This window comes from Numenius arquata, chromosome 11, assembly GCF_964106895.1.
Source record: "Numenius arquata chromosome 11, bNumArq3.hap1.1, whole genome shotgun sequence".
Lineage (NCBI taxonomy): Eukaryota > Metazoa > Chordata > Aves > Charadriiformes > Scolopacidae > Numenius > Numenius arquata.
Genome location: NC_133586.1, coordinates 13,988,924 through 14,009,859, shown reverse-complemented (window position 1 = coordinate 14,009,859; position 20,936 = coordinate 13,988,924). Strand labels below are relative to the sequence as shown.

The following is a 20,936-nucleotide window of genomic DNA, read 5'->3' as shown; positions in this document are numbered from 1 at the left end:
GTGCGTGGGCGAGAGGCAGCGGGTGCCGCCCGCTCACCTCCGGGGCTGGCCGCGGGCGGCTGCGGGGCGGCGGGCACGGTCCCCACGCCCGCATCCGACGGGGGGAGAACACCTCGTCCCCTCAGGCGTCTGGGCGGGGGCGGGCAGGGCAGAAGCGGGGCCAGGCCCGACTCCGGCGGCGGGGCTCTTCGCCGCGGCCCCTCCGCGCTCCCCCTTCGCGGGAGCGGGCGGCGCCTGGGGCTGAGAGCGCAGGGCGAGGAGCGGGTACAGCGAGCAGCGAGGGAAACCTCCGCAGGCCTCGGCCGTAGAGTTGGGGGAATAGCTCCGAGACAAATGACCCCAGGGTTCAATTCCAGCTTGCTCCCGGGACGACGCTCGCCCTGGGACCGGCCCCGATCTCTATTCCCTCGACGGGATGGTGGCCCGATGGCAGCGGAACCCCCGGCGGTCACCAGGGAAGGGCCCTCGGAATTTTTGACAGGGAGAAGGTGACAGCCCCCCGTTACAGCCCTCTGTACGGATCACGCCGAGCCGGTGTGCCCTGGCTTTCCACCCCGCCGGTGGGGTCTTGGCCGGGGCAGGTACCCCAGCCCCGTCCCCCTTCTCCGTGGAAAAGAGGGGGCTCTGCCGGGGTGAGTCCCACCGCGGCGGGGACCCGCTTGCTGGCCTCGCCGGAGCCAGGCGGCTCGGCGGGGTGCCCGGGAGCTCTCGCGGGCCCCGACAGCGGAGCGGGGGGCCGGGGCGGCCTTTGTCCCGGTGCTCCCGGCTTGCAGCCCCGCCGCTCTCCCGCGGCGCGCCTCGGTCCGCCCCGTCCCTCCCGCCGCTCGGCGCCGCGCACACGCTGCACTCTGTCCGGCGTGGTTCGTTATTGTTAATGGGCGAACAATAGGCACATCTGCCCTTTCTTCCAGCATAAAGGCACCTTAGCTAACGAGGGGGGCTGACGGGTGGGCTCGCTTTTTCTTTCTCCTCCTCCTCCTTTTCTTTCTTTTGGGGGGAAAAAAGAATAAAAGAAAAGAAAACCAGCGGCATGTCCGGCTGCTGGGCGCCTCGGGGCATATGCTCTCTTTGCACCGCTGGGCACGGCCCCCAGGCCGCTCGGGGTCCACGGTGGGGGCAGGAAGGGGGGGGGGGGGGGACGGCGTTGCATGGCCCGCTTGGACCCGGCGGGATCGCAGCGACAGGGAGGGTGGACACAGAAGAGCCTGGGGAGCGGGCGAGGGCTGAGGCAGATGGGGGACCTGGCTGTGCCCGGGCGGCAGCGCCGTGGGACGGGAAGCTTCCCGGTAGGGCATCGCGGAGGAGCGACTCCCGGCCCGGAGGCTGCGGGACAGGGTGGGGGGCACACGGCCCGCGGGCGCCCCGGGGCAGGGCGGTGTTACACACACCCAAACCCCCCCGGAAGCTCCCGGTGAAGTGAGTGCGAGGAGGCTCCGCGCTCACGGAAAACGCGGAGTCACCGAAGGGGCGGGGCGGAGCGGGCGGCCCTGATACCCGGGAGCCGCCCGGCGGAGGCGGGGTGCGGGGGGCGGCCCTTTGTGCCCGGCGGGGAGGGAGGCGCTAGGACCCAGGGGGTGACGCTACGGCGCGAGGCGAGGCGGGGGCACTAGGGCCCGGGGCGGCGGCGCGGGGCAGCGCGGCACAACCAGCTCTGGGCGCCGCCGCGCGGGGCTGGCCTCCTTAATAGGGGCGGTGACGTCACGGGGGGCGTGGCGGCGGCGGGCGGGGGCGGCAGGCGCATGCGCGGCGGCGGCGGCGGCGGCGGCGCTGCAGCGGCGGAGCGGTGGCCGGCGGCGCAGCGCAGAGAGAGCCATGGCCAGCGATGGCGAGGGACGCGGGCAGACACCCGCCGCGGCCGCGGAGCCTGGCCTGAGGGAGCGGGGGCCCTAGAACCGACCCGACGGCGTCGTCCCGCAACAGGAAAAAAAAAAAAAAACAAACAAACCAAAAAACCAACAAAAAAATCCCCCAAATTAATAAATAACCAAAAAAAAAAAAAAAAGAAAGAAAGAAAGGGAAAAGCCACCAGCCCGGCAGCACCGCCACCAGCCCGCAGCGCCCGCCCGCGGGAGGAACCGGCCCGCGGCCGCCGCGAAGAGCTCCGGGACGCCCCGCCGCCCACCAGATAGATGTGCGGTCCAGCCGCCCGCACGGCCGAGGATGAACGCGCAGCTGGCGATGGAGAACATCGGCGATCTGCACGGGGTGAGCCATGAGCCGGTGCCCGCCGCCGCCGACCTGATGAGCGGCAGCCCCCACCACCGGAGCGCGGTGGCCCACCGCGGCAGCCACCTGCCCGCCCACCCGCGCTCCATGGGCATGGCGTCCATCCTCGACGGCGGCGACTACCACCACCACCACCGGCCGCCCGACCATGCGCTGACGGGCCCCCTGCACCCCACCATGACCATGGCCTGCGAGACACCCCCCGGCATGAGCATGAGCAGTACCTACACCACGTTAACCCCTCTGCAGCCTCTACCTCCCATCTCGACGGTCTCGGACAAGTTCCCTCACCACCACCACCACCATCACCACCACCACCACCCCCACCAGCGGATACCGGGCAACGTGAGCGGCAGCTTCACGCTCATGCGGGACGAGAGGGGTCTGGCGTCTATGAACAATCTCTACACCCCCTACCATAAGGATGTTACCGGCATGGGGCAAAGCCTCTCTCCGTTGTCCGGATCGGGCCTGGGGAGCATCCACAACTCCCAGCAAGGGCTGCCCCACTACGCTCACCCCAGTGCCACCATGCCCGCCGAGAAAATGCTCACCCCAAACGGATTTGAAGCCCACCACCCTGCCATGTTAGCCAGGCATGGCGACCAACACCTCACCCCCACCTCCGCTGGCATGGTGCCTATCAACGGGATCCCACACCACCCCCATGCCCACCTGAATGCCCAGAGCCACGGGCAGATCCTGGGCTCTGCCAGGGAGCAAAACCCTTCCGTAACTGGTTCGCAGGTCAACAGTGGAAGTAATTCAGGGCAAATGGAAGAAATCAATACCAAAGAAGTAGCTCAGAGGATCACCACCGAGCTCAAGCGGTACAGCATCCCCCAGGCTATCTTCGCCCAGAGGGTGCTGTGCCGCTCTCAAGGGACCCTCTCAGACCTGCTGAGGAACCCCAAGCCCTGGAGCAAGCTCAAATCCGGCCGGGAGACCTTCCGCAGGATGTGGAAGTGGCTCCAGGAGCCGGAATTTCAGCGGATGTCTGCTCTGCGGCTGGCAGGTGAGCCCGCCGCGGGGCGGTCGGGGCACGGCGGTGGGGCTGGGACACCCCCCCCCCCCGCAGGCCTGGGCAGGCCGCCCCGGTCCCTGCCTGCCCGTGAAGAGCAGCCCCGGTTTCCCCCCCACCCCGCAACCCTCCGACGTTCCGTTTCTCTCCTCTCCGGGTTCCGTGCACCGGCACCGTCCGCGCTCAGGGCTGCCAGACAAAGCCGAGCCGAGGGGCTCGGGCTGCGCACTGCGGCGACCCAGTTTTCCCCGTTATCCCAGGCGGGGGGCACCGGGCCGTACCGGGCAGTACCGGTCCCGGCCGTGCGGTGCGGGGATCCCCCCGTACCGCACGGCCGGGACCGGTACTGCCCGGTACGGCCCACGAACGGGTTGCTGGGGAAGCCTCCGTAACGCGCCGAGAGGAGTCGGTGCATTTGCTTTGTGCTGGTGGCGGCGGCCCCGGGGACGGTCGCAGCGGCCGGCGGGGTTCGGGGCCGGTGTTAGCTCCGCGTCCCGCTCGGGTTGGGTTAGGTGTGCTGGGATAGGGCTTTTTTTTTTTTTTTTTTTCCGCACAAAAAACCCCGGTATGCGAGTGGTAGCTGAGAAATGCTGTTGGCTAAAATGGTTAGATTTTTATTATTTTTTTTTTTTAAACTGGTCGTAATTATTTTTTTTTTAAAACGGTTGTCATTTTCATTAGGCCGTGGAGTTTGAATTTCTCGTGGATGCCTCTGCATGAGGGACACAGTCCTTGTCGCGGCTCCCGTATTGTCTGCTTGGAAATTGCCGTCCCGTTCGGTCCCCGTTCTCCGCCGCCGCCTCCCCGAACCCGAGAGCCTGTGCTCCCAGCGCAGAGCACGGGTTTAATATGCCGCGAGTGAGGGTTTGTTAATTAAGTGATAGGTCTCCATTAATTTGTCCCTGGAGAACGCGAGACAGTCAATCCGAGTTGGAGCCGGGGTCACTGATCCGTTTCACAGGCAAAAATAAGGGAAGGGCCAAATCTTTTCGCCTTTCCAAGGCAGAAACGGTCCTGCGCTTTCCTCTACCACGACGGTGGGAATTGGGAACGGCTTCACGACCGTGCGGGGACCCGGCTGGGCCACCGCCGTGCTCTTTGCCCGGTTTCAGCCGATCTCCTCGTTTCGGAAGCCTAAAGCGGTGGTAGGGAGGGCCCGCGGCAGGATCTTCCTCCCTGCTGTAGCCGGCCCTGCGGTGCACGCCGGTGGGAGGACGTTGTGCTCTTTGGCTTCCATTCCTGCGGAGTCAGTTTCAAAGGTCTGAGCTCTCAGAAAATGCCCTTTCCGCCTTCCCTTCCTCAACAACCACCCCACCAGGAGAAAACCCGCGTCTTGGTGGTGCTACCCAGGAGAGGAGGATGGAGTTTGTGTTTCCAATATCCCCGTAACGATCGCTAAGGCGAACTTGCTTCGATTTGGAGTGTATTTTTACGACAATTCGGTCGACCTGAATCTCCACTCATTTGCATAGATCGATACTGGAAACAACCCCTCGCTTCGGAGTCTGCTGGCATCCCCTCCCTGGCGCTGCCGGCCGGGAAGCTCCGCCAGCCCGGGTTCCAGGGCTAGGCGGCAGGGAGGCGGCAGCTCCGCCGGGGGACGGCCGCGCTCTGCCCAGCTGCCGGGTCCGCAGAGACCCATTGTTCGCTTCTTGGCCCCAAACCGCCCCTTCCTCCAGCCACCTCGCATAAACGGATCCCGGTAATCCCGTTAGAGAGACAAAGCCTCATTATTCCGCCTTCCCTTTCTGATGAATCCCGAAAGCCATCACCTTACAGAAACGGGGCCAAACTGGGCTCGCAGTCCCGGGCTAGGGGAGTATCGGGGGGGGGGGGGGGGGGCGCTGCCCGAGCGTGTCCCTGCGTCTCCCGCAGCCGGGCCGGTGCGGGCAGCGCCGGGGTCCGGCAGGTCTTCGCCCGCCGCTGCCCGTCCCGCCCGGGCGCCCGCAGCACGTGTTCATTTGCATAATGCTGCGTCCCAGCCAATGGGGGCCCCCCCCTGCCCTGCCCCGCCCCGCCGCGCGCAGGCAGCGCGCCCCGCCGCGCGCGCTGCCCGTCCCGCGCGGCGCGGCCCGCAATCTGCTGTGAAGGCAGCACGCATCGATTGCATTTTGCGCAGGTTTTAAACGTGCGGTGATCTTACTAAGCGGCAGAAATCCGCCCCGGTTGGTATTGATGTACGAACATCCATTCAAAATATCGTAAATTACTCCAGCCGACGCAAATTAAATTTCGCGTCCCAATTATGACTCACTCCCAGGCGTTTAGAGAATTATCAGTGAGATAAATACCCACAGCGGAGCCCTCGCCACCTCCTTCGTTTCTTCCCGTCCTGATTTCCTGCAGGGAAAGCGGCCGGGAGGCGGCGGGGGAGGGTGGGTGGAGGGTGGGGGAACGGAGCCGGCTTATTTTAGGCCTCACGCTTTTGCCCGGCACTTTATCTCGAGTATTTGCCCCTTCCAGCCGTCCCTGGGGGATTCCTACCTCCCAGATTACAGAAGCTCCGGCAAATAGAGGAAAAATTGGTAGTTACATGGAAGCAGGATTGAGGTCTTGACACTTCCTGGGCTGTCTCTTGAAATGTAAGCAGAACTGCTAATTGCAAGGCTGACCTCTTCCAGCCTCCATTTTATTCATCCCATCTTCCTTCTCCTCTCTGTTCTCTTTCCCTTTGTCTGTCCCCCTTTCTCTCCCCCTCTGTCATTGAATATTTATCTATTTGGCCGTTTCTCCGTTAGTTAATCTTCCCTCCCTCCTCCCGCCTTTGTTGACATCTGGACGGGCAGCGAAGGGATACCGAAAAAATAAATACTATTCAAAGAAAACGTACAGCCCTTCTGCAGCCTGCTGGGATTTAAGGGTGAATTTTTTTCAGGTCATTTGCGTACAGGGGAGGGAGGTGTAATAGGAGGGGATAAAGAAGGCAAAAACCTACTCGTCTTGTTCAGGAAAAAAAAATAATCTGCTTCGAGCCGTTTGTTATTAGAAGCGCCTCCGCCTGACGGTCAGTTGCCGGCCCCACCGGGGCGGGAGGGAAGCGCCCGAGAGAGAAACGGGGCAAAGAAACCTTCTGGGAAAGGGCGAAGGGTGTTACAAGGGACGCCAGGGGCTGCCCTGGACCTCCTGCAGGAGGGCGCAGCCTCTAAGCGACATCGTCCCAGAGGGGCCCCACCGCGGCGGCTCCACGGTCAGAATTCCCGGCCGGGATTCCCGAGCCCATCCAGGGCGGCGGGAGCCGGGCGAGGGGAGCGGGGGCCCTGGGGGAACCGCGGGTCTCGGGCGGGGAAGGCGGCACGTCCCTCCAGAGCTGCTGGGTATTCGCCTGCCGCCTGACCGTTATTTTTCATAGTTGCATCTCTTTTTCTTCCCTCCTCTTCTTTCTCCCTCCCGATGTGAATCCCGGCTAAGCTGAAGCCTTGGGAAGCCGGCGAGAGATTCTCGCCAAATTAACTGTAAAGAAATCGATACGGTAATCAAAGCGTTTTCCACATTAAATATGAATTCTAATGAACGCCGGTTGCCCCTCTCGCCCCGCCGCCCGCCCCAGCGTGCGCCGGGGAAGGTCGGGGCCGCCCCGGCCCCGGTTGCCTCATTAAGGCCCGTTTAATATTTACCCGGCGGGGACTTTCCATAAACGCATTTGCATCGGGGGGCGGAGGGCATCGACCGGGGGCTTCACCGCCGACACCCCGAGGGAAAGGCACTGCCCCTCCGCGCCCCGCGGGCCGCCCCGACGCCGCGAGGACGGGCGCGGGCCCGGCTCCGCGCACCCCGGGCGGTGAAGCGGCCGCTCCGCGGCTGCCGGCACGGTGCTGGGGCCGAGGCGAGGTATCCCCAGCCCGGTAGGACCGTAGGGCGGGAGAGCAGCCCGCAGCCCCCAGCCCTCCCCCGGGGCGATCGTGCCCGGCCGTAGCGCCCGGTGCGCGGCCGGGCGGGCGCTGGGAACCGGGCTTGTTTGCCGGCCGTGTCCTTGCGGCGGGATTGATTTACAGCCGCTCGCAGCTAGCCGCGTTTGCCCTTCGTTAATGTTTGCCCAGCGGGAGGAGGAGGAGCGGGGCCGGGCGACGGCGAGCCGCATTCCTCCACACCGGGCCGGGTCCGGCCCCGCCGAGCCTCCGCCCCCGTAGCACGACTCGGCCCGTGCTTGTTTGTTCGTTTGTTTGTTTGTTTTAATTACCCGCCGCGTGGCTGTGCCTCGCGCTCACCCTCTTTGCCGTTTGGATGAAATAGCCTCAAAACGCGGCCACTCCCGCCCGCGGGCACCGCCGGGGCTACCCCGGGGGGCCGCAAGGCCGGGCTGCGGGCGCGGTGCCGACCCGGCCCGCCGCCTCTGCCCGCCCCGACCGGCCAGGCCCACCGAGCCGCCCGCAGCCCTCGGTTCCCGAGGGCTCTGCGCCATCTACTGACCGCCGGCGGGCGGGAGCTGGCCCCTCCGGCCCGTGCACGCAGGGCGCACCGGGCAGCGGTGGCGGCGGGCTCCCACGGGCCGGGGTGCATCCTTACGGGGTGCCCTGCGCCGGTGCCCGGGCTGTCTCCGTTCTCCGGTACCCAGGGAACCGAGGGGCGAGGGCGAGCGGCGCGGCCCGGAACGGCTTCAGCACCGCGGACAGCGACCGCCGGTACGGTCCGGCCCCGCTCCCGCCACCGCCCCGCTCCCGACGCGGCCCTGCTCACGGCCCGGCCCCGGCGGTCCCGCTCCCGGGAGAGCCGAGGCGAAGCCAGCCCTCCCTTTTCGGGCCTGAGGCCGCCCGGAGCCCGGCCGCAGGAGTTTGCCCCACCGGCCGCAGGCTCCGGTGGGGAGCAGCGCCGCATCGGTTATGGGTAATGGCGGCCGGCAATTTGGGCTGCGGCGCTGCGGGGCGGGCCGGGCTCCGTCCCCCTCCCGCGGCCGTGTGCTCGGTGTGCTGCGGGTCTGCGGCGGCGGGAGCGGCTCGGCTTGGGGACCCGGTTTGGGGGTGGGCGGCAGGAGCGCGTGGGTGCCTGTACCGGCACCAAACGCGAGGTCATGCTTTGCCTCGGGCGGGCCCTCCCTGTCCCCGTAACCTCCACACAAGGGACGAGTTCGTTTCGAGGGAGACCTAGGGCGGCTCTGAAGCTTCTGGTGAAGTGCTGGTGACTTTACCCTGAAGACTCCGGGCATCGAGGGGAGTTTTTCCTGAGGACCGAGCGGGGACCCAGCGTGGCACCGTGTCGGGTACTTCCATGATCACATCGGTAAACGCAGATCCGCATTTCAAAGATAACTCTGTCCGGATAAATCACACACCGACAGAGAAGCCACCGGTGCTTCCTGACTTTCCTCGGAAACGCAGGTTGCTTAAGCCGTTTTGCTTAAGAGGAAGTCGCTTTTATGATGCTGAAAGAGTAATTTATAGGAACAATTTATTAGCTCAACGGTAGTTTTGATTTGTTCCCATTTTACGGCGGTAGGAAGTCTCAGTGGTAACATTTTCTGTACAGCCCAAATGGCAATTAAAACGCGATGGATTGCTGTTCCGCAGGTGCCGAGCAGCGCGGCGCGCTGCCGCGGAGGGCGTAACGGCGGCGGTGGCGTGTGCGAGCACTTGCCGGTGGAGCAGTAGAAATTCTGCTGCTTCAAATAGTCCCAAGTATTAAATCGGGTGACACGGCGGGGGGGGAAGGGGTCCTCCGTAGCGACTGGGGTGCAGAAGCTGCTGCAGTGAGCCCGCCCTAGGGTTACAGGTATTGTTAAGGTACAGCGATGCCGCCTACGTTGCTACGCGCGTCCTGGACCTGTCGTTAAGAAGTTACGCACCGGCGGTGCAATTAGTGCGGGCGGATTTCCCGCAGGCCCGCAGCCCCCCCTCGCCCCGCAGCGGCAGGCTGCCGCGCTGCTGCCGTCGTGCCCCCCAAAACGGAGGAGCTTCTTTACGTCATCACTGCCCTATTTCTCCTTCATTTGAGACGTACCTCGCTACTTTGAAGATATTGTCGGAATTGACCGAGGGCTTAAAAATTGGAGCCAGGGAAGCGGGAACGGGCAGGAGCGGTGCGGGGCGGCGCGGTGCGGGGCGGCCGCCGCTCCCCGGGGGCGGGGCAGGGCGGGGCGGGGCGAAGCGGCACGGAGCGGGCTGAGGAGCGGCGCGGAGACGAGCGGAGAGGTGCGGAGCGGCCGGTTGCTCCTCGGCTGGGCGGCGCAGAGCAACGCGGGTGCGGAACGGAGTGGTGCAGAGCGGCGCGGAGCAGCGCGGGTGCGGAGCGATACGGTACGGCACGGCACGGCACAGAGCAGTGCGGGCTCGCAGTGGTGCGTTACAGAGCGTCGCGGAGCAGCGCAGGTGCGGAGCAGCGCGGAGCGGTGCGCGCTCCCCCCCCCCCCCCCCCGCCACGGGCAGAGGCGAGGAGCGCGCGCCACCCAGGGGTCGGGGGCTGCCTGCGCCGCTGCGGTGGGGGGCACCGGGAAGGGCGAACACGGTTAAAATATTGATGTAGTCGCAAAAATCGTTCATTAAGGCAATTTAATCTTTGCTATTAAATGTCGTTTCAATTCATTTGGGGTAATTAAGATGCAGTTAAAGTGATTAAATTCTAATTACTTATGCTAGACAAAGAAATATTTGTCACAGTAATATGGTTAACTAAAGACCCGGCTAAAGAAATTTAACATTTACTTTTAATGATATCACGGGAAAATCAGGTGCTTTCCCCTGATTGATCCACTTTGCATCATATTCTGTAGTGGTGATGTCAGCTCGCTCAAGTGGTTACGGGTCCATCAAGGCTGTAAGTTTCCATAAAGCCCAGAATCCCAAACTGTTGAGTCAGCTCTCCTTAGTCAGATTCACTTTATTATTCCAGGGGCAGCAAATTAAGGTCACTCATTTTAATGCAGTGCACAGGGGCGAGATGTTTACCGTTCAGTCTCAGCTGGGATCTATGTGTTGGCAGGCTGATGTCGTTCAGTGCGCTTCCCATAAACGAACATATTTGTATTTCTTCTCATGTTATGAAACAACAAAAGAGGAGCGTTGCCTGGGCTTGATGACAGAGAAATAAGACACGGATCAAACAACCTCTGAGTAGATGGATGCACCTGCACTCTGAATAAGCGTGAATACCAATCACTCGAGAGAAAAGTACAAAATGCTGAATGATGCCAGGAGTAATAAGAAATAATTTAGTGTGGGTTCAGAAATTTCAGCGTAGCCCGTACTCTCTTCACTTGAAAGGGGAAACTTTTGGGGAGCAACCAATGGACTGTGTCACCCATGTAGGCTTTCACCACTGACACGTCAATGGCCTTATCCTATGGTGGGGTGAAGCTTTTTGGGAATGCTGTTTGCAGCATCAATGCTGTCTGCTGCCTGCTACAGCGGGAGCGTATGGCCATGAGCTGCCCTGACATGCAGAGGCTCTGTCTCATGCAGCACCTTTCCAAAGGGATCCCGTCTCCCAGGCACCTTTGATGGCTCCAGGACAGTGACAAGCAGGATGAGGCAGCACAGGGGACCACCACACAGCGACGTATCAGAACGAATGGCACGCAGCAGCTGTGGTCATTCATCCAGGTCAAACAGATTTACTTGCTTTTAGTTCACGTGGTGGAGTCTGTCCTCAGGTAGCATGTGTCTTATAGGCCCCTTATCTTGTTCTCATATTCTGCCAAATATGAAGTTTTTGATAATTAGGAAAGATCTGTTATCCGTGTGTCTCTTTGCACACTCCAGAGGTGTTATTCATATGATAACAATGGAGCTTATCACACTTTATTATGTATTATCATCACCATGAATTTTACCATAAACTTTTGGCTACTTGCTTCCACTGAGCTGTTGGAGCCAGCGTGATTAGAACTATCTCTGATGAACAAAGTCCTTAAGCAGTTTCAAACTCCTATGGAAATCCTGCTGGTATTTCCACCCAAAGGTAGAGCCTCCTTCAGAGGAATAGCCTCCAAGGATATTCTCTAGCTTGTATCAGTAAAGAGTTTTCACTCTCTAAAAATATTGTTGGATATTTTGTGATGCTTCAAAACCAGAAGCAGATGCTTTAGAAAGAGATTCCCAGGGTCTTAGTGGACGCAGTTCAGAGTGTAGCTGAGGCAGGTTCCAGCCTTTATAGACCTGACACAATAGAGATTAGAAGATACATGTAAGAAGAGAATTCTAAAAGGGTTTTTTTGTGTCTCTAAGACATGTCTGTACCCGTGAGGCTGGGATAGCTAAAAGACTAGATTTTGCAAGAGGAGGGAAAAAGATGATCATCACAAAACTTTTGAGAACTATCTCAAGTCAGTCTAAAATATGTCTCCTTGTCTCTCCTGTGGCACATACAGAAATGCAGGGCTTTTGTCGGCACTTCTTTGAGCTGGGCTGCATCATTTCAGCATCATCCCACCCTCATGGGAAGGGTGGCTGCTCTGAACTCACAGCAGTGAAGCTGTTGGCTTGTAAACTCCCCATTGCTTTCTGGCAACTTGCACCAGAGTCTTTGAGAGAAGCATAAAGCAGTTGTTTTTTTCTCCTACCTGTCTGAAGCAAATAAATATAATGCTCATCAATAGTAAGTGTGAGACAGTCCTCAAAACTAAACCACTCCAGTGAGGGTGGTGGTGAAGACCCCAGAGCTCTGTGCTGAGTTTACCTTCTGATGTGAAGCAACCAGAAAGTGCCTCCTCCTCAGGCAAGACTGAGCTGAGTCCACAGTCGTGAGAGACCCCCAATCCTCTTTGTTCCCCAAAGTGAGCATTTCAGCTACAAAACGTGTTCTTACAGACTCCTTCTGTCTGTAGTGTCCAGCTCAGTCTTCCAGGCACGGCACTAATTGGTGTCAAATAATGTGTCAAACGTGATGGAAATTAGCGTCATGTGAACCTGTTCATGGGGAGCTGAACCAAGACCGCTGCCTCATCTCGTACAGGGCACTCGATGGCCATCAAGTAATAATGGCTTGTGGTCAGCAGTGACCTGGGCCAGAGCTGGAAATGTGACCTGTTACCTCAGGGTGAAAGGCCCCCTATCCCATCACTGATGGCCAGCATGTGGTCTCCTCTCTATGTCAACCAGGCTCTGAATTCAGCATAGCTCGAGACATTATTGTGTTTATGTCTCTTCATTGCTGGTCTGGACTCGGTCTGGGTACAAACAGAGGGAAAAAGGGCTCCCTGTAAGCGGAAACCCACTGTGTGCCTTGGCTTCCTCCTGCATGGGGTGAGAAGACTCATGTCAAGGCACAGGTAGGGCTGTGCACTTCCCTTCCAAGAGGAGCTGTAATGGTCCCTCCTCCCTTTCCAGACACTTTGTACGGTCAAAACTCCAGTCATGGCCATTGCGTGTGCTTGTCCCGGAGCTGTGGGACCTGCTGCTGGCAGTTGATGAGTGGTGTGACCCTTCGGAGCGCATGGCCACTGCCTCAGCCTATCAGTGTGTGTGTAAGGGTACAGCGCTCTGGGTACCAGGTCTGAAACCCCCTAAATCCACCTTCTTCTTTCTCAGCATCTACCACTTCTCCATCCTGTGTCTCAGGGCGCACCTTCAGTGATGGCAACATGGTGGGCCACCAGCTGAGCTATGCCTCTTGCAGTGAGAGTGGCCCTCTGCCTTCACAACTAGCCACCAGGATTGGGGCAGGGTTTGCCCAAGAAGGATATTCCATGGTCGTTCCCCATGCGCCAGTGCCGATTTTCCAGAAAAGCAGCCAGCAGAACTTGCGGTGGTATTTTATTATGTGCCTGAAACAAACCATCAGAAAGCAGGTTTATTGAGAGTGTTACCAGTTCCGTTCTTTGCTTCTGATTTTTAGAAAGGGAAATTTGTGTTTGCCAGATACAGCTAGGCATACGTGTATGCACCAAGTGCTCCTGAAAATTGATTTATGGTAATCAGGGTTTTTTTCCTTAGGTTTTAAAAAGAAATCCACCCTCTAGGGATGAAAGACTAGATCAAGCGTCAGGGTTAACACCTGAGCTTACTGTAATCTTGACTTTTAGACTGACAGAACAGTGTAGTTCACATCACAGGTGGGCAAAATATCCTCTTCACTATCTCAACTTAAAGATGCAATTAGTGTGTTTTTATAGGGGACACGATCCTGCTCGCACCTCCAGCAGAGCAGGACAGATCCTGCCACACTGCACACAGCCAGGCACCGCAGGAGAGCGGCGATAGATGGTGGAGCTGCAGCGGTGAGACCCCAGATCTCTGCCCCGCACAGGCAACTGGGCTTCGATGAGACCTATAGACCTTACAAGGTTTGGCAAGTTAACTGGGCCAAATCCCTCGGGCAGCTTAGAAGGAACAAAGAGAGACAAAAATAGATTGATGGACTGTATCAGGAGAATTGCAAGTGTCAAAAATATCTGTTGCTCAGGGCAGAGGAAGATGGAAGTGACTGGAAGAGGCCAGAGTTCAGCAGTGGATTTATAAGGCTCCTTGTGGCACTGATAATATTACATTGTCATATCTGTACGTGTGTTGCCAGTCAGAGTGACTCTTTCTTTACCTTCTGCTTTGCTTTTTTCTTAACTAGACTTTCTTCAGGCTTTTTCACAAGGCATCACAAGGAGCATGGCTCAGCTGGGGCAGCCCAGAGACAAAGAGCACAGCTGCCTGTGGTGGGCAGCGTGCGAAGGCGGTGTGCATGCAGGCGTGGGTGCCATGGGAGAGGTGCACCTCTCGTGCCTTGGGAGTGTGAAGCACCCCACAAAGTGCCCAAATTCAGTTTTGGTGCTGTGGGAGAGGGTCGGCTCACAGCACTCACGGGCAGGGGCATGTGAAGGATAGCAGCGCAAATTACTTTTATTATCTTCTGCCACATAAAATAAAATCCAGATGAAGGTGTGTGATAAACGGGTTTGAAGACAGGCTCTGGGGAGGTTTCCAGACAAGGGTTTCAGTTGGTTTCTCTGGAGCCTCTGACTTCCACGGATACCCTTGCTGGCATTAGAGGAGGACCTGGCCCAAGCAGGAGCAGCTGCTTTGAGTGTTCCCTGGGCTGAGCGCAGGCTGCTGTCACCAGGCCGGATGGCCCCAGTTTGTCAGCATGAGCTGGCCGGGCTCTGTGCCTGCTCTGGATAGACTCTCACGTTGGAGCAGATTTTATCCCATGGTGTACATTTGTTCTCTGGCAAGCTGGAAGCTACAATTTATTATTAAAATTGATGGGCTCCAGTGCAGGGAAAACGATCGTAAGGAAACCCTATTACGGGTTTTCATTATCAACATTATTTATTTTTAAGTGCTATTAATATTCCTGAGTCTGGACGAGGCAGACGATGAGAGGTGGTATCCACCCTTGCTGCTCACAACCCAAGGCCTGGCAGTGCTATCTGCAAGGGCTCTTTGAACAATAGGAAAGTTTTTGCCCTTAATCTACCTCCGGTGAATGCTACCGGGAGTAGAGCTGAAAAGGAAACAGCTTCTGCGTTGCCTGAAAATGGTCCAGATTTTGAAGGTGTTCCCAGTCTCCCCCAGGTGGAAAAGGCTCTGCAAGCAATGCTGGGCAGAGACAGGGCCAGGGTGCTGCTTGGCAGGCACCGGGGCTCCAGCAGGGTCCAGAGTCCACACTGGGCTGGGCTGGCCTGCCCTGCTAGGGGCAGTGCCTGCCCTGGTATCGCCTCCTGGGGCTGTGCCACGGCCAACGTGGACTGAACCTGTTGTGTGTGCGTCTTCGTGTCTCAGATAAGGTCCCAAATTGCAAATGAACCAACTCAATTGAACTGAACTGAACTCACTCCTGAACCAATACATCGTTAGCCTTCATTTCAAAGTAGAAGAGCTCCAACTTGGATGTGAGGAGAGCTGTCTTTTTTCATGGGCTAAAGTAGAGTGTTTCTTCATCTGTTCCCATGGGGTATGGACCAAACCTTCCTTAGGAAACCAACAATCCTTCATGATAGTTTGTTAAAAAATAAAGTCCACATTGGTCTGCAGAAGGAAGGGATGGCTCCCAGCTTCTCCAAGGAGCACATGGGAACCTCAGTGCTTGTTTGACTGAAATGAAGTTTTATTTGCAAAATACTAAAATTGGCTTATTTGTATCACAGACTGGATAGGATTTATTTTTTTCTCTCAAGCAACAATCACTTTTTTTCTCACCTTTGTGGTGTTACTAGCAGTAATTATGTAGTCTCTGATACATCTCAAGTTGAGGAACGAGGTATGTTGTAACTCTTGGGGACATTTTCTAAGGAAATAATTGTTCAGGAATATTACATTTCAGGACATGAGCACAAGCTCAGGAAGACAATGTGTTAAGCAAGTTAGTTTCACAATAGATGGTTGGGTTTTTTATTATTCTCTATGATTTCAGTGAACTCATGTACTGGTTTGTGATTGAAAGCCCAGAGGTTTATGCTGCTAATTGAACTAGCTTTGTACCTGCTGCTGTGGCTGTGATTTGTGACAATGTGATGATTCCCACCAAAGCATCGTACAGTGCTGACTCGGATCACGCTAGCTGTGTAGTTAGGATTTCATGAAAAATGATGATCTGGACAGAGTATCCAGGTGAAAGCTGGAATTTGTGTAGTCTTAGAAAAAAGCAGGTGTAAAGCAGCATAAGCAGAAACGAAGCATTAGGCACGGCAAACACTACACAAGTTTGGTTTGTCTCCTTTTCTGCATGAGCCCGTTGGTGGGGGCAGAGCTGGAGGCGGAGGTTGTTACAGAGCTGAGCTTCTGTGGCTGCTTTCACGGGAACTTCTGATCATCAAATGGTTAGAGGTGTATAAAGGATTGAGATGCTGTTCCTGTCTTCTTTGCTTCTCATTCCTAATATTTGTCAGTAAAGAGACTATTCTTGCAAAACTATTTTTAACCCTTGAGTTATTAATATTAACTTCCAATGGGGGTGCAGAATTATTTCAATGGGCACCGATCCCCACAGTGAATTCAGCACCTTGACTTCAGCGGGGGCTTGCTGGCATGAGGAAACCTGGTTTTTCAGCCCAGAAGCTCCACAGTGTTTTAGAGGTCAGGATGTAACTTCAAAGCACTCTTCAAAGGTTTTCAGATAAAAATAACTGTAGAAGATACAAGTTTGGCATCCCAGTCCATTTGATCAATGTGTCATTGCTTATGAAAGAATGTGTAGCTGGAATATATGTTGTTAGGGAGCTCTTCAAAAGCTTCTCTTTGGAGGGGGCTGAGATGCCGGTGTCTTGGTCCCTGCCTGCCTGGGCCAGCAGAACATGCCTTTGCATCTCCTGAATCTTGCCATCTGATCTGCCCAGTTGCTGTTTCTCTGAGTGCTATGGTGGATGACTATTTTCATACCTCCCTCAAGCAATTAAACCCCGCACCAAGGCTGGCTCTCAGTAGCAAGAAAAGATGTAGGAGGGACCTTTGTAAAGTAATTTGCTGTTTTCTTTCCAATAACTGTGGAATAGGTGGAGACACTGCACAAAATTCTTCATATAATCAGCACTGATCTCCACAGAAATCAGGACTAGATGGGCACAGAGACAGAACATCCATATTGCCTTCAGAAATACATCTCTAAATCAGCACCAAAGGACATTGTTAGAGAAAAAAGGGGAAACGGACAACTTCAGACTCTTGAAAGTGAGACTGAGCAATCTGTCCTCCCAAGGAAACCTTTTATCCTAGGAAAATGCTGATGAGATGAGCTGGCAGGCAGTCAAAGGCTGGCAGGGGGATCCAGGAGTTGCTCTCCCAGCCCTGTCAGATCCTACCTGGCAGGTGATCTGCAAGGCAGATTTCAAATTGCAAGCGCCCTTTAACAAATGTAGAGCAAAATAACATTCAGAAAGGGAAAGAAGGGATGATAGATGAAATAAAGTGAAATTCTATAAGGAAGATTTACTATACCATTGTTCTTCATGTCAAAACATGGTTTATTTTGCTCAGAATACATAATCATCTGGCTTGTAAGACTGTAGTAGCATCCTAGTTTCTCCCAGTTCCTTATTTCTCAGCCAATGAAAAGCTACAGAAATGGATTGACAAGAAATAATGAAGATAAAAAAGGTGGGCAAGGTTGACTTTAGAGCTCAGTGAATTTCCACTCTACCTTGTAGGGATATTACATACTTAAATTCCCAACACTAATGGGTGTTATCACAATGTGAGGTCTCAATAATAGCATTTGCTGAGTTTTAACAGACAACAACAAAGGTATTTTCTAACTTCTATTCCTTATTTTTTTTTTATAATTTATAATAAGTTAAAAAACTAGATGTCACACATCCTCTCCAGATTTGGAGGCTGACATGAACGGTCCTTTTTCCCCTCGTTTGTCCTATATCGCGTGACATGTGCTCCTGTGCCAACTCTAACTGTCCTCCCCTTTCTTCCAGCGTGCAAGAGGAAAGAACAAGAGCACGGGAAGGATAGAGGGAATACACCCAAAAAGCCTCGGTTGGTCTTCACGGATGTCCAGCGTCGAACTCTACATGCAATATTCAAGGAAAATAAGCGTCCGTCCAAAGAATTACAAATCACCATTTCCCAGCAGCTCGGGTTGGAGCTGAGCACCGTCAGCAACTTTTTCATGAATGCACGGAGGAGGAGTCTGGATAAGTGGCAAGACGAGGGCAGCTCCAATTCAGGCAACTCATCTTCTTCATCAAGCACTTGTACCAAAGCATGAAGGAATAACCACAAACTAAACCTCGGTGGAAAAGCTTTAAAAATAAATAAATAAATAAATAAAGACAGACCAGGACCTCAAGATAGCAGGTTTATACTTAGAACTATTTGAAAAAAATGTTATTTATAAGTCCAAAGAAACCAAAGACTTATTTCACCTGCATTATGACTTTGTTCTAAGACACACACTTTAGTAGGACGACGACTTGCAAAAAATAGAGGGAAAGAAGAAAACGAAATGGATGGGATGAAACAGAACGCAAAGAGAAGAGAAGCAGACCACTGGTCTTACACCTTCGCCCATGATCATCTTCACCGTACTTGGCTGTTTAGTGGTTTGGAGCATAGTGATTTCTTGTCATTGAACGAACATCTCTTCAGATATGGCTCTTCATTTCCACAGCGATTGCCACGAAGGTGTATAGTGTATCCGTACTGCGTACACGCCGGTGGTTAGGGACTTAGTCAGGGCTGGTCTTCAGAGAGGGTTGTGCCATGGCATGACCAACAAAGCGTGGAGTCGTCTGAATGCATTTGAACGGTAGTGTGATTTTTGCTGTTTCATGGTTTGAACTTAACCAGTGCAACGCCTGGAAACAAGTTCAAACTAGGCAAAGAAATTTTGAATGGTACCTAAACCAGTGCATTCTCTTTGTTTGTTAAGGAATGTTCAGATTTAAAAAAAGGAAAACTATTCCATCCATAAAAAAAAAATCGACTAGCTACCAAAGAACACATTTAATAATTATATTGCAGGTATTTTATTGCAATGATTTTAATATTCCAAAGCTATTTTTACACAAAATACTATGTAGAGTTATAGGTATAAACTAATCTAACTGTATAACACATAAAACTTGTAATCAAGACTGTTATTTGCAATTAGTAAAACCACATTATTGTTTCTTTCCATGATTGGCAAGAAAGAATGTCATCCGAGGAGATCGCAGCCCCTGTCGGAGCACAGGTACTGATTATGGGATGCTGCTTCCATTGAAGTCAGTCAGCCTTTTTGCCACTGACTTCAACGGGAGCAAAAAAAAAAAAAGGGGCTGTTAGAGCCATGTGTAAGATAGTGTGGTAGCTATTGTGCGGGCGTCCCCTCGTTACACTCTCCCAGGCTGATGTTGCTGGAAGCCTGTTGAACAGCGAGCGCTCTTTGCAAACCGCGCACTGTATATAAACACAGCTCAGCTCTGCCATCTAGCCTGCAAACAGGAGACCTGAGGCATTTTGTATGCAAAAATGAAAAGAACTGCGAAACGTAAAACCACAGGGCTCAGCACCTGATCAATACTCATTGACATTAGTGAGCTTTTTTTTACCTATTGACTTTACTAGGCAAAGGCATAGCAATAGCTTTGAAGGCTGGCGGTCTTTTCCTATTGAAAACAGTGGTACAACATCAGTTAACGTTGGTGGGAAGAGCTCCAGCAGGAGCGCCGGTAGTGCTTTTGGCAGACCAAATCGTGGGGCCTCTGAAGTCAATAGCAAAATTCCCCTGACACCGATACAGCCTGATGTTTTGTGGCGTCGTACCTGTGTGTTGCAGGCTGAGCTTTTGTCCTGTGCATTCTTTCTTGCTCATCTATTAATCAGGATAATGCATGAAATACTTTGTAAAACTTTTCAGTTTGTAGCTGAAAAGCTTTAAATGCTCTGTTGCTAACAGACCCATAGAAGAGAAATAATCCCATTCCTACTCTGATAAAGTTAAAAAGAAAAGCGTGCAACATCTGCATATTAAATTTTAGTGTAAGGGGAGAATAGACTTTAACAACCATACATGTGCCTGTTAGATTTCTAACTGGTGTTTCAAATTACTGTAGCAATTCTGCTAGGTATATTAAATTCCAAAGTAATCAGATATGCAGGTATAAGCCCAATGCAAGAATTAGAAATAGGTAATCTTACTTACACCCTTTTTTTAAATAAAAAAAAAAAAATAGAGAAAGGAAAATTCAAGGTAAACTAGAATCCAGCCACCATCAAAAATAGCAGATACTGGTTTTTGGGATGAAGCCCGCTCAAAATCCTAGTGCCACCCAAGTTAAGCAACTTTGTAGCACCAGTTATTTCCCAAGAGGACAGGGTCTAGTCAAGGTTCAGGGTATACAGTTAATTTCCAGTAAGTATTTAGAATACAGCTGAACTATCTCTTTATTAAAATAAAATGAAATAAACCCAAGATTTTTGGCACTGAATATTTCTCCACATTTCCATATATTAAACCCACTTTAAGACTGACAAAGCAATTGTCTATGAAAACGTAATCTAATCTGTGAGTTTTTTAAGTCTCTAGCTTACCTTAAATTTTAGCAAGCTTTCTTTTAAAATGTTCCATCCCCACAGAGACATTATTGACATGGAAACATTAATAAGCTCACGTATAAAGTATCTTCTGAATGCAGTCTCATTAGTGTAAGGTTAATAAAGGACAGTGATAACTACTGTTTTAATTTTTTTCCAGCAAAACACTGCTTTGTAACGTACCTATAGTTTAGAAAAGAAAGCCTTATTTATTTAAAACTTGAGAATTTAAAAATGCAGGGAAATTCAAAGTACATTGCCGCATTTTTTAGTATTTCCATTGTATTGTCTTTAGAGACTACTTGCTGAAACCAAAGAGAACTTTCATACCAGCATTAAATTTGCACCCAATATGCAATTTCAGGATCTCTGATACACACACACGCAAGCCCCCGAATAGGTCTGTGTATATATACATGCACACACATTTTAACAGGGTGTATGTATGTATACATGCGCACACATTATGTCACACACACTAAAACTGATGCACAAGTTATAGATTTTAAGTCTTTTGGGTTTTTTTACATGTCTGTTTAAGTATTATATAAACCTTTTGATTTTTTTTTATAAGCCATTAGGAACAAAACCACTCTTCCCATAAGCAATATGCGCCTCATACTCTGAATAGGCAAAGAACACACTTTTCTTTGATTCTTTTCAAACCATGAAGCAAATAACGATGGAACTGCTCATTCTACCTGTAAAGCTGTTTTACCTCTGAGCAGACTGCCCAGCCGCACCGACTGAAGCACGGACAGGTTACCTGGTGCTCCCTGGCATGGATCATCGCCATCCCTTAGCAGGGC

The 20,936-nt window shown here is 53.7% G+C and overlaps 1 protein-coding gene across 1 annotated transcript; it reads left to right on the top strand.

Annotated features, from left to right (window-relative positions):
- Positions 1–2,160: 2,160 nt before the first annotated feature.
- On the top strand, positions 2,161–17,818 carry ONECUT1 (one cut homeobox 1). Its single transcript, XM_074156350.1, has 2 exons — positions 2,161–3,241; positions 17,526–17,818. The coding sequence occupies exons 1-2, from the start codon at positions 2,161–2,163 to the stop codon at positions 17,816–17,818; spliced, it is 1,374 nt and encodes a 457-aa protein (XP_074012451.1).
- Positions 17,819–20,936: the final 3,118 nt, after the last annotated feature.

What these genes read in the sequence shown, in the direction of transcription:
- ONECUT1 (XM_074156350.1), top strand. Translation starts at nt 2,161, where the DNA reads ATGAACGCGCAGCTGGCGATGGAGAACATCGGCGATCTGCACGGGGTG. An exon ending in GTCTGCTCTGCGGCTGGCAG is followed by an intron (nt 3,242 to 17,525) that starts GTGAGCCCGCCG and finishes CCTTTCTTCCAG; the next exon opens with CGTGCAAGAGGAAAGAACAA.